The following is a 13,009-nucleotide window of genomic DNA, read 5'->3' on the forward strand; positions in this document are numbered from 1 at the left end:
CCTTTTTAAAATCATAATATAAAACCAAATAAGGTTTGTCGAGTGCCTTAAGAACTTCAAATACACTGGCATAAACCTGCACTTTAATAATTTGTGGTTTGCATGCTTGTTTATGCCCAGCTGCTGTTTTGATGGATCATAGTTTTTCCTTTTATGATTTGATCCAATTATAAATTATTTTCTCAACATTTGTCAGACCCAAATCTGGTACTCTGGTATCAAAATTTCAAACTACACAGAACCCATTAAGGAAATATATGAATTTCTGGTCTGTGTCGTCCATTTTTAAGTTTTGCTGTGCATGTTGGAGTCAAAAACTTTGACACACTGAAGCAGTTTTAAATGTTTTATTAAAGTCCAAGATCCCAGAGCAGGTCCATCTGCAGAGAGAGAGAGAGAAAAAACATATCACAACACTGAAAACAAATACTGTCATATTGTGTAGCTGAGGATCCAAATGCAGAGTAAAATTCCTGTGAGATTTTAAATGAACCAACGAGTTAAACTGGAACCCAAAACAAATAATGATGCAAAATTAACAGCGGGCAGGAGGAGAAAGTAACAAAAGTCAGCAAAGACAAAGAGGAGAACAACAGAGATGGTATCAATGAGGAACTAATAACATAAACATGAAACCAGGGCCATGACCAGGGTGACCAGGTATTCATAAAGAATCCTAAGACTGACAGTTGCTCCGAGTGATGTAATTTTAGGAAAAATCTTTTTTTTTTTTTTAATTCTAAGATGTTTCGTAGAATTTTACCTCGGTAAAATAAAAGTTGTAGGCATCCAGACAGCTACTAAAGTGAAAATGTTAGGAGTAGTAAGCAAGCCTAAGTGTGTCAGGGAAGATGGCGGAAACAATTTACCTTTCAACACTCCTCCATTCTCCTCCCAGAACTGAGAGACATGCATTGCTGTTCAGTTTTTTCCATCTCTTTTTCTTCATTTCATTCAAATCCAACCAGGAAATCCCAGTAAAATGGTGACACACGAGTGTGGATTAATATAAAGGGATAAAGCAATAAAATCACTAGTGAGTAAAGGTAACAGTGACCAAAACAAAAAAAATGAAAAGGATGTAAATAAGCTGCTTTCAAACAACTTGATTGTGTGTGACAATCAATACATTTAATTAGTTTCATGATCCTGTCACACATTTTTGGGGTTTTAAGTTTAAGTGTGTGTGTGTGTATATATATATATATATATATATATATATATATATATATATATATATATATATATATATATATATATATATATATATATATATATATATATATATATATATATATCATCGTTGTGCCTCGCTTATTTACACTAAATGTTTGGGTCAAACCATTAGCTTATCTAAAATAAGCCAAACGTACCTTAGATAAGCTCTTATCAACTGAAAACGGTGTGTCGAGTTAGTGTCACCGTAAATTGTGTTAAAACTTGTATACTCATCACAGCAAACTGCTATTCTCAAATTAAAGACAACCATAGTTTGACGGTATTAAATAAACAATTTGATTAAAGTTTAATACTCACTTTCCTATCGCCATCCATGATGAGTCATCAGGAAATAGATGGTGCTCTCGCTGAAGAGGAGGGGTCTTGAACTGCGGGTCTTGAACTGCGGGTCTGAAACTGCGGTTTCCAGGTCTGCAGACACATGCTTCTCATTTTCTGGGGGAAACCCTGGATATCCATTATTCCACATTTTCCGGACACTTCTTTTTCTTTGCCATTACACAATGTTCTCCTCCCTTTAACATTTTAGTCACTTAAAGATGTGCTTTCAGTGTGAACATTATAGAGCAGTTAGTCCATCATATCAGCCAAACATAATACCATTATAATACAAGGTGGGAAGGCCTGATACTTAAAATATGATTTACTACCAAATATTGCATGGAAGCAGTTAATGCAATACCAGATCAGTTTTATTTTTCAAAATGAGCTAATATATAAAGCTGTATAAGGCTTATTAGGAACAGCAAACAAATGCACTTTTAGTCAAATTAAATACATTATGTTTTCAGGACTTGGTGGATTTTCAGTCATGTCAAATTCTGAACAAAGCAAAACGGTAATTATTATCTGTAAATATTTCAATGTTTGAGAAAAAGGGGTATTTAGGAACTCAGTTTTATAATACTACAGTAGAGAACTATGTTAAGCAGTGAAGTGAATCTATGGAAGAGTGTCAGACAGAAATAAACAAGGTGTTTTCTCAATGATGACGTTGCTTCCAAAAACACTTTTAAGAAACAAATTAACTAAGCACGTGTGAGCATGGAGATGGAAGGGTATGGAGTAAAAGATTATTTGTTTGCTGTCAAACCAATTAGTTTGAACTACGCTCATTTTTAGATTGAAAGGTGGTTTGTTCAGAAAAATTTTTTGTCTCATTTTTAGAAATACAGAACGTACATGCGAGTACAACATTTATATTACATTCAAATTTTTTTTAGACAAAAGCAGCAAAAATCGTTCACTGAAGAGTTTGCTCGATGGCATGACATGTTTCACGGACTACAAAAAAAAAAAAAAAAAAAAAAACAACGGAGCACATCTCTTTGGAGTTTTTGCATCTCATCTGTAGTTATCTGATTGGTGCTAACCTGATGACGCTGACCCTGTTAATCCCGCCTTTGCAATCGAGCTCTATCAGCTCCTTTCCAGACTGATAAGCAGCGTAAGCAGCGCAAGTCAGTCTGGCTGTCCAGGCTATGTGCAGAGGCTGTTGGTCCTCAGCAGAGCAGTCCAGGGCTCATATCCTGAATTGTGCTCCATGCATCACCCTCCCTTCCTTTGTTTTCCTATTCGCCCATTTCCTGTCAGATAACTGTGAATAAGGGCAAGAAACTCTGGGATAGTTCATAGTTTGTCATGACTATGTAGCCACACATCATCAAGTTATTACTGGAGACAAATCTGATGGTGCTACTCTACTTGAAATCCAGACCATTTATGTCCTTTTTGTTTGCATGTTATTTTACACTTATCCCATGACCTGCACTTACTATGGCATATATCCTTTGACATAACAGCTCTGTCACAAACCTCCTGAGGTGAATCACAGATAAAAATGGTGGAGCAACTTCGATCTCCATTCCGTGTCGACACGTTCGACTGATCCCTAAGGAGCATTTAACAATGGTTGGTCAACAGATATAAAGCCTGAACTAGGAAAATACCAGACCAGAAGCAGAACAGGTTGAGATTACACACCACAAGCCAAATTTACCACAACTGAATTTAGAAAGTAGTAGGTAAATTTGATCATACCAGAGGCCTATGTGTCACAATGTAACCAGGATAACACTTTTCAGTTTCACCTACTGACCTGTATGGGGCAGCAGTCAGCCTGAGTTTCTGCAAGACTACTATAAATGTTCTTGTGATTGGAGAGAACTGTAGTACCAAGGTGTAATATGAAGCTGTAAACGGCAGCAGACTGCCTCAAGAAGAGCCAAGGAATTCTAAAGGAGGATATTCTAGGAAAGGATAGAGGTTAGTTATGAGTAGGCAGAGCAAGCAGTCAGTTTGTTTATTCCCAGAGTTTAGAGCAGGTGTGATCATATATTTCTAAACTTTGAATCTGAGTATATTTTATAATTTTAGATATTTTATCCTTTTGTGCTTCAGAAACATGTGACGTATTCTACCCTTTTTACAAACACGTTTACTATGAGAAAACATTTTATCTGATGAACATTGCCAGAGTGAGATGGTTTGTCTCCTAGTCCAATGCAGATAATTTAGTTCAGGCCTTTGAAACGTCTAGAACAGTTTATTGTAATCCTTTGCTTTCTGCTTCTCGTCAAAGAACTTTAGCTCCATTTCAGCTCCTTCACAACTCAACAGCTAGAATGTTGATAGGGTCCAGAAAGCAACCTGACAAAGCACCAGTTTTAAAGTAACAATAAGTAATAATGACACCTGGCAGTTAAAATCGGAACAACACATACACAATGCCTGCCATGGAGACCAGCCATTTACACAATGGTCCTGCAGCTGTGAAATTCCACTGAATTTTTACTGACACAGGATTGGTATGTTGATGTTGTATTCTGTTCTATTTCTGGTACACTTCTCTTACTGACTTCCATGTTAGCAGACTGCTGCTCTTTTGCCAAAATAAAATACATAATACTGCACTCTGTTTTGGGAATTCTAGGAACTCTCATATGATTGGCTCAGGTACCAGGAAGTAAACACGGGCTACACTCTGAAAAGAAGTAGTTCCTGACCGTACTCCTGGGTTTGAAAGGAGAAAATCGTGCGCATGACATTGTTGATGGAGAGGACTGATTGTTTATAGGGAATGTTACTTCCATCCATGGTGACAAATTAGAATAAATTAGGTGGATTTTACACTAAATATCTTACATATAGCTCCTTTAAAGTCTCTGCACTGGGTACCTCTCTGTTTTAGAAATGGTTTCAGGGTGCTGTTACTGGTATTTAAAACTCTCACTGATTTTGGCCCACCCTATTTATTAGATTTCCTTCTGTCCTACAGCTCTTCCAGGTCTTCTAAAAAAACTCCTCCTGTTGGTCCCTAGAGGCTGAATTAAAATGTACGCTTACTCATCTTTCTCTTAATACATTCCTTAGATGTGAAACAGCCTTCCTGTAGACCTGAAGGCATTCGAGAAGAAGATGCCACAGAAAGTCAATTTAACTGACAAATATCTACAAACATTTCAACTAAAATAACCGCCAAGATTACTACAAATGACAACACATACCAATCTGTATGTCTAGGAGATGGCTTGTGTGCAGTAAACTCAATCATCCTGGTGTTGTGGCTCACACACACCCTCATGTATCCAGACAACAGCATTAACATCCTCTTAATCCCTTCCGCGGTGCCTCAGAATAAAATCCGTTTAGTATCCTGTACTTCGCCTCATTACTTACTTTTTAGCAGAAGGCCATTAGGCTGCCATAGGAACAGCCAAACTCCCTTCCCCCCATTACACTGTCCCCCACTGGTGACCTTAGGCATTATTTTACATACTTCTGCGTCCCTGTCATAGATTTGTTAATTTTTCTTCAAAAGCAGGGCACCAACTGTTTGGTCTAATGTCAAATTATTATTCTTTGGTAAACAACACAGGACAGACAAACCATGCACACACACAACCATGCCTAGAGCGCAGTCATGTTTTTGGACTGTGGACGGAAGCCAGAGTGGAAATATCTTAGAAATGTATTTAAAACTTTGCTGATGATTGATTTGACTTTGTAAAGTGCCTTGAGATGACATGTTTCATGAATTGGCGCTATATAAATACTGAATAATTGACTGAATTACTTTGACTGAATAAATTCAGTCAAAGTAAGTCCCTATCTGTATTAGCTGCTCACAGGTTAGTCTTTCTAAGGTTTTGGTGGTTGACCAATGTGTTGTGTTGCAGAGTGGTACAGACACCAGAAGAGATTGCATTCTCCACAACCGACCAATAGAAGATCTTCAGCATGTTACTGCAAACACTGAAAGACATAAGTTTCCTCCGGAAGTGCAGCCTTCTCTGGCCATCCTTGTAGACAGCATCTGTGTTGCATCTTCAGTCCAATCTGTTGTCCGTGGTGGACTTACCATACAGGCAAAGTAGGCAACCGGCTGGGGGCTTCTACTATAAGGGGTCTCGTAATTAAGGGGCTCTGCTGGTTGCCCAACACCCTAACAGTGCTTCTGCTTTATTTATGCATGTTTGTGATAAAATAACTATAATTTACAATCAAATTAATAATAAAAAACATAGTGCATCATCGACTTCTGCTTCCCCTTAGTCACTGACTAAAATAGACTATTCCATCTTAACTCATGAAGGATCCTGGAAATGCTGCGTGACGCTTAAGCAAGGAGTGGGTGGGGGGGGGGGGGGGATCAGAAAGAAGAAAGACAAAACAGGGCTATCAAAGCTAGGACTCAATGTGGAAAACCCGAGAAAAAACTATGAACAGCCCTGGACCTCACAAAAGAAGACATTTAGATGTCTGTTAAAAAGATGCCTTAAAAAATGTCACTAGATAAAAAATAATAATAATATGACTGCGTCCCCAGGTTCACCACCAATCACATCGTGAAGTTTGCAGACGACACAATGGTGTTGGGCCTGATCAGAGACGACAACGACCAGGACTACAGAGAGGAGGTGGAGCAGCTGGTGGGCTGGTGCAGAGACAACAGCCTGATCCTGAACGTGGAGAAGACGAAGGAGATCATTGTCAACTTCAGGAAGAACCGGCCTCACCACGCTCCACTGCTCATCAACAGCTCAGCTGTGGAGGTGGTCAGCAGCACCAAGTTCCTTGGGGCACATCACAGACAACCTCACCTGGTCTGTGAACACCACGTCACTGGTGAAGAGGGCACAGAAGCGACTGTACTTCCTGTGGAGGATGAGGAGAGCCCACCTGCCCCAGCTCATCCTCACGACTTTCTACAGAAGCACCATAGAGAGCATTCTGACCAGCTCTCTGTGTGGTGTGGAGGCTGCAGTTCCTCCGACTGGAAAAATGTGAGGAGAGTGGTGAGGACAGCAGAAGAGATCATCGGGGCTCCTCTTCCCTCCATTAAAGACATTTCATCTCAGCGCTGCGTGGCCCGAACCTGTAACATCATCAGGGACCCCTCACACCCCCACCATGGACTGTTCTCCCTGTTACCCTCTGGGAAGAGGTTCCGCAGCATCCGCTGCAGGTCCACCAGGTTCTGCAAAAGCCTTTTCCCTGTCGCCATCAGACTGTTAGACGGCTGAAGCTATAAACTGGACTCTGTACTACATTCGCATATTTGCACATTTACTTCATTGCATCCTTATCCAGCATTACAAATGCTGCCGAACTCTCAGTTTTTAAAATGCACAAATCATTTCTGCACATACAAATGGTTTTTAAGAAATACTCACCTGTACACTTTGAATGCACATAGTCTCTTTCTCCTGCATTGTTTACATTCCAATTGTGGTACTGTTAAATCACTGCGGCACTTTATCCTGTAAACTTTATCCTGTACATTCTATCCTGTAAATGTTATCCTGTAATTTACTTTATCCTGTAATCTACTGCAATTCACTAATTTTCAAGCTGTATGCAAATGAAATTTCGTTCAGTATGCACTCTGTGCATACAAAATGACAAATAAAGTTGTCTAAGTCTCTAAGTCTAGGGACTTTCCTCTCGGCTACAATTAGACTTAAAAGCTCTGCTATGATAGAAAACAGACACCCTTTCTGGGAGCTACTAGCTGGATTTGCATCATCATGTGAAAAATATCAAGTCCTTACATCCATATTCTAGAGCTAAATTGGGGCCGTAAAGTCCCATAGTAGACTTTTACTTGTAAGCACGACTGGACAATCAGTGGAACCGACTCCTTAGTGTAGGCAGTGGGTCAGAGAGGTCAGAGGAGGGGTTGTAGAGTTGTTTGGGGTGCAGGTAGCTCCTTTGTGTAGGAGTGGTATATTGGTGAATAGGTTGGTTCTTTTTTTCAAACCTGGTGTTATGCCAGAAATCTGTTTGAATATGAATATTATTATTAATTATAATTTGGTATTATAATTTTAATAATAGGTAATTCAAACTCAAATAGTAGCTATGACAAAATATGGTTCAAATGGTGGTGATTCCAAGGCTATAAGCTTGTAATGACTAAATACCACTAATGCATTTATTAATTAGCTGTTATGAACTCATTTATGCCGGAACAAGATTGTCCAGCAAGCTATGAGAACCCCAATATAACTGCAGTTAGGGTTTAAATTATTACTCCTTTATCACCATCCAATGATTATGTCTCTGTATTAATGTCAGATGTCAACTCGAAAAGAGATAATTCTGTATCTTGAAGAACCATGCAACTCTTAATTGAAATGAACAGAAACAATTACTATTCCACAGGTTATTATTTATTAAACCTAAGCAATTCCCTTTTACAGTAATTATTCTAATTCAACAACCTTGGAAACTCTACTCACTACTAAAATAAACATGCGAAAATATATGAAAATAAACAAGTTAAAAATGAATTAAAATGAGAGGTAGCAAATCTTAGTTTAACTCACAGTTGTTTACAAGACGTCAGCATTTGATGTAGCAGCCTTGGAAGACCAAAATAGCTCTGAGAAGCTAGATTGGGTGCTTCAATGTTCTTCAACAAGCTAGCTAACAACTTAGCTACGCTGCACCTTCCCAAGATGACGACACATGACCTACAACTTTGCGTGATGCGTAAAGGGGAGGTCTTAATGATGTAATCAGCGTTTACGCTAATGTGGGGTGGTATCTTGACTAGAGAGCGGTCCTGGATGAGGTTTTCAAAGACGGAGCGCGGACTGAGAGTCCCAACAAAGAGATTTAACTGATAAGAGGACAGGAAAAGACAAAGGGGAAAAGATGGAAAAATCGACCCGCGGCGGAGTCACTTATAAAACCACACACCAAAAACACAGCCAAAATCACTTACAAAATGCATGCACATACATCAGAAAATGTCCAGCAGTTAAACAAACTCCGTCTTGGAGTAATTAAGCACTCAGCTAAATCCAAATAATACTGCCCAGGCACAATTAGATCACCTTATGGGCGAAAAGAGAAATAAAAAAAAGGGGGGAAATCTTTCTTTACTCTGACGCGGGCTGGTGTGTCGGACAGCGGGGAACGGGAGGAGAAAACTCTTCGTCTCTCTCTGGGCTTTTCAGATGCTTTGTTTGGCCAAAACGAAAGCGTTGCTGGAGATGGTCACCAGTCTGGGGGTGCTGATGTGCATCAGCCTCACGGTTTAATTATATATGCAAATTAGGTTTTTTGTTGCAAATGAGGTTTTTTTGTCGGATGCTTCACATTTTGTGTGGAAACACAAATTGTGCAGCACCTTTCTTTTTTTATCTCCCTCCACTCGCCCAGTGTAAATCTTTTTTCAACAGATCTCAAGGGCAGCGCCTAAGGACCCCGTGTAAAGCGGGGTCTGGGGCAGTTTGGGGAACGCACCTCACGGCTGTGCTTTTTAGCAGCGGCCGACTGGCTGCGTTCCTGACAACGCAAGGCCTCAGTCAATCGTTCCCCCAAAATGTTTGTTAAGTCTATGTGATGGACGGTTGTACTGGAACTGAAATTTCGATTGTAATGCAAATTGCAGTTGACAAATAAAATTGATTGATTGATTGATTGATTGATATTGCAAGCGGTTATAGGTAATGAATGGGTAAATAGTGCAATTTTCAATTTCAGTAGTAAAAAGTTATAGTACAAATTACATAATTGTTATCTCAAATGGCACCTAGAGTTAGGTGGAGTTATTGAATAAATCTAAAGTCAGGGGTTTGATCATTGGGGGAGGAGACATCTCCTTCGTTTGCACCTCAAAGTGAAAAAGATGGGCATTTTCACCTGAGAAGTCATATGGGGTTAAAAAGGAAGTGCAGTAAAACGGACGGTAAAAGCCTATAAAATGGTCACCATGACAACCATCCTTGGTACGATCCCTCAGCTGTGATATCCAACCTTGGATGATATCCACTAGGCCTGCCTGCTGAGACTGAACTGCTGAATTGCTTGCATTCTATCTCTCCTGGTGTCTTTCACTTCCTCTCCTCTAATAAGACAAGATGCTACAAACACATAGCGGCACACAAGCCAGGCCATTCTGCTAACTTACAGAATATAACGGCATATAGCTTAACGAGCCATGTCTTCTTTAGATAAAAAAGCTGTGCGACTGTGAAATGGGCTATATGAACTGAAAGCCAGCTGGTTAATTTAACCTGATGGTGTACAAGAAATAACTTTGGTCTACTTTAGGATAAAGGACTTTGTGGTCCTCTTAAATCCCACATGGCTGCAGCATTTGCCATTTAAAACACAGGTTGCCGTGGCGCTTCTCTCATCCTTTATTTCTGACAATAACTGATCCACTTGTCATTGTGATTGGGTGAACTGTCCTTCAGTAAAGCCAAGTGACCAATGTGGAAGCCTCAGTCTGTGTACATCTGGGTTCTTTCCCTCCTAGGGGGCAACAGAGCTACTAATCAAATCAGTTTTGTGCAGAATTGCTGATTTTAATTTCAATCTGACCAGTGATATGTGGCAAAGCAGCCATTCTCAGTAGAATGGGTAAAGAACAAAAATAGTTATTTCCATCAACAGATTTGACAATCGGCATAAAGTAGCAACGTTAGTGACAACTGACTGATCTTGCTGTATGATAATTTGCAGTTTCATGAGCCACAGAATTACCAGTTGCTGCAGCTCATTAGCTGCATAAGTATGAGGCACTGGTAGAATAGAGCCATTGGGGGATATAAAGCCATTACTTTTCAGCCTGATGCAGCCCTGCCAGCAACAGATCCATTCTGGAAGTCAAAGTGCCAGAAGACAGCGGTAAAAAGAGCAGCGACTTATCTCCAGCTGACAGCTTTTCTGTGTGGGCTTTTTTTCCCCTCTGTGCGTGTTGCAAACAGAGCTGCTACATGCTGCCTTTCACCACAGCCGAGGAGGAGGAGGAGGAGGAGGAGGAGGAGGGAGGGAGTCACGAAACCAGCAGCATTTAACATTCGGAATGATCTACCCCACCTCATGCATCAGCTTGACAATGTGAAAAAGTTCATCACAAATACAAAAGCCCCTTAACAGGAATTATGACAGGACACCTTTCTTGTTCTTTGAAGAATACTGAGATAAATTCATAGATTACTGTTCCTTTATTTCAAGTCAAAGCACTGACAGGAGGGAAGGCATGATAATGAGACAGCTAGAGGACAATAAAATTATTCAATTTAACAGCATGGACGACACTGGAAAGCTTTCTGAGCCAAAGAGGTCTAATTCTAAACCCAGCAGAGTTCTGGAAGTGTAGCCATTTCTTGGATCTAATAACACTGATGTGGCTATGTAAAACTCAAAAATGGCCATTGCAAAAATATGAATGAGAATTTGTAAAATCTAATCATCATTTAATCGTAAAAGGAATCATTTTATTGGATTTTTTAAAATTTGCATACAAGTTAAATTTGCATACAAGTTGTTACAACAACAGGAGAGGAGTTTCCTGTAGCAAGCATATTTCCCAGCCAGACGGCTGCAGTCATATGCTGCTAGATCTTATATCTGTGCCACTGTTTTCACAGACTTTTAACGAAGGTAGGCCAATGCAACAAATAACTGTGTCTCACAGGGATGTTCAAAGATAAGAAAGAAGTGATGAAAAACTGGGAAACTAAAACAGTGTGGTTTGCAAACCACAGAGGCAAGAAATCACAAGAACAGATTTTTATGGGAGAAAAAAGAAATCAAGAATAAAGAATCTTTATTTTCGTTATATGCGTTACCATAATCATTTTTTGATGATAAAGACAGCTCAGATAGCACACAAATTACAAATAACACGCAGACTCAACAAGACACTCTTTGTAATTTTTTTTTCCTGAAATCAGGTGATTGAACTGACCAACAACACTCCCTGAGAAGCTTGAAGAGTGCAAATAGTCCTTAGTATCTCAGACTCATTTTCAAGTCAAAAAGTCAGATAGCAGTCCATTTACAGCATTAAAAAGGCAAATTCTGCACTTTACCAAAGAATTTAGAGGTTGTGTAATGTCGACAAATTGCCCAGAAGCCTTCCCAGAGCGGCAACAGACCAGGAATCTCGACAATCTGTTTACGTGGGGAGCAGCAAACAGAGATGCCATGGGGACTTCATTAGTCACCAGAAACGACACAAGCAACTCCAACCTGGTCCAGATGTCACACAAACCAATACATGCTTGGCAATAACTGTTCATTCTTAGTGGAAAAGTAATCCGCCTCCAGAGGATGCTAAGGACACAGGCTGTTGGAAAGTTTCAGCAGAAAACACCTGATGTGATCTACAACACCTTCAGAGTCTTACACATTTCAATAGTTCTGTCATGAAATCTGCCTTAATGACACTCATGAGGGGGTCAATCAACACAAAACACCAGTAGTATACTTCTTATGATGTACTAGACTATTTTTTCTTTTAAAAAGGAGTGTTTCACAAGTACAGAGAGAACTGATATGAGTTTCCAAGTACAATATACTGTGGTATGCAAAGGTAATCACACACTTTAAACATTTGCACGTTGTCACATTACAACCACAAACAAATACATTTTATTGGAATTTTATGTGAAACACCAACACAAAGTGGCATACAATTGTGAATTAGAAAGCACTTTATACATGCTTTCTTTTTTTTTCTTTTTTACAAATAAAAAAACTGAAAAGGGCATTGTGTAAAAGTATTCAGCCCCCCTGAGTCAATACTTTGTGGAACCACCTTACCCTAAAAGACATGCAATTCCAGCTGCATGTCTTTTAGGGTATGTCTCTAGTAGCTTTGCACATTTAGTGACATCCAAGTGATTTTTGCCCATTTTTCTTTGCAAAGCAGCTCCAGCTCAAACAGATTAGATTGAGAGGGTTTGAACTGTTTCAGATGAGCACATGAATATGTTGTGTTTCAAACCATTCCATTGTAGCCCTGACGGTGGGGATGGTGTGTTCAGAGTGATGTTCAGTGTTAGTTCACTCAATTCTTATTTCAATGTTTTATTCCATTTTTATGGTGTGATTGTTTGTGTGCATTTACTCCTCTTCTTCCATCTTTAAAAACTGTTTTTAACTCCCCAACAAATTTAGATATTTATATTGTTTAGGATAATGTAGCTGTTTTACATTTATTGTTATGGGTACTCCCGTGGCCAGGTCTTTGTTGTAAGACATTTTAATCGCAATGGGACTTCCTTGTAATAAAATAAAATAAAAACAACCCTATAGTGTTCATCTAATCTGATAAATGTGCTGATGCACTTGATGACATATTCGTTATACATGGTAACTACTTGTTTCTTAACATTTACCATTTTGGTCAAGATGTTGGAAACAATTGGCTACAGTACATTGCAAAAGTATTCATACCCAGTGAACATTTCCACTCTTTGTCACATTACAAACAAATACATTTTATTTTAATCTTATCTGAAAG

The 13,009-nt window shown here is 39.3% G+C and overlaps 1 protein-coding gene across 2 annotated transcripts in view; it reads right to left on the minus strand.

Annotated features, from left to right (window-relative positions):
* Positions 1 to 335: 335 nt before the first annotated feature.
* LOC118565316 (calcium-dependent secretion activator 1-like) overlaps positions 336 to 13,009 on the minus strand; it is a 34,674-nt gene continuing 22,000 nt past the window's right edge. Inside the window, exon 2 of one of the 2 annotated variants that reach the window (XM_036145546.1) lies at positions 336 to 380. In XM_036145546.1, the coding sequence (XP_036001439.1) occupies positions 351 to 380 (30 nt within the window). In that variant the 3' untranslated portion in view covers positions 336 to 350. Of the gene's footprint in view, positions 381 to 1,552; positions 1,651 to 13,009 lie in introns of those variants that run through there. The other variant, XM_036145538.1, reaches the window with a different exon arrangement.

The sequence above is a fragment of the Fundulus heteroclitus genome, chromosome 2 (assembly GCF_011125445.2).
Source record: "Fundulus heteroclitus isolate FHET01 chromosome 2, MU-UCD_Fhet_4.1, whole genome shotgun sequence".
In the NCBI taxonomy this organism is placed as follows: domain Eukaryota; kingdom Metazoa; phylum Chordata; class Actinopteri; order Cyprinodontiformes; family Fundulidae; genus Fundulus; species Fundulus heteroclitus.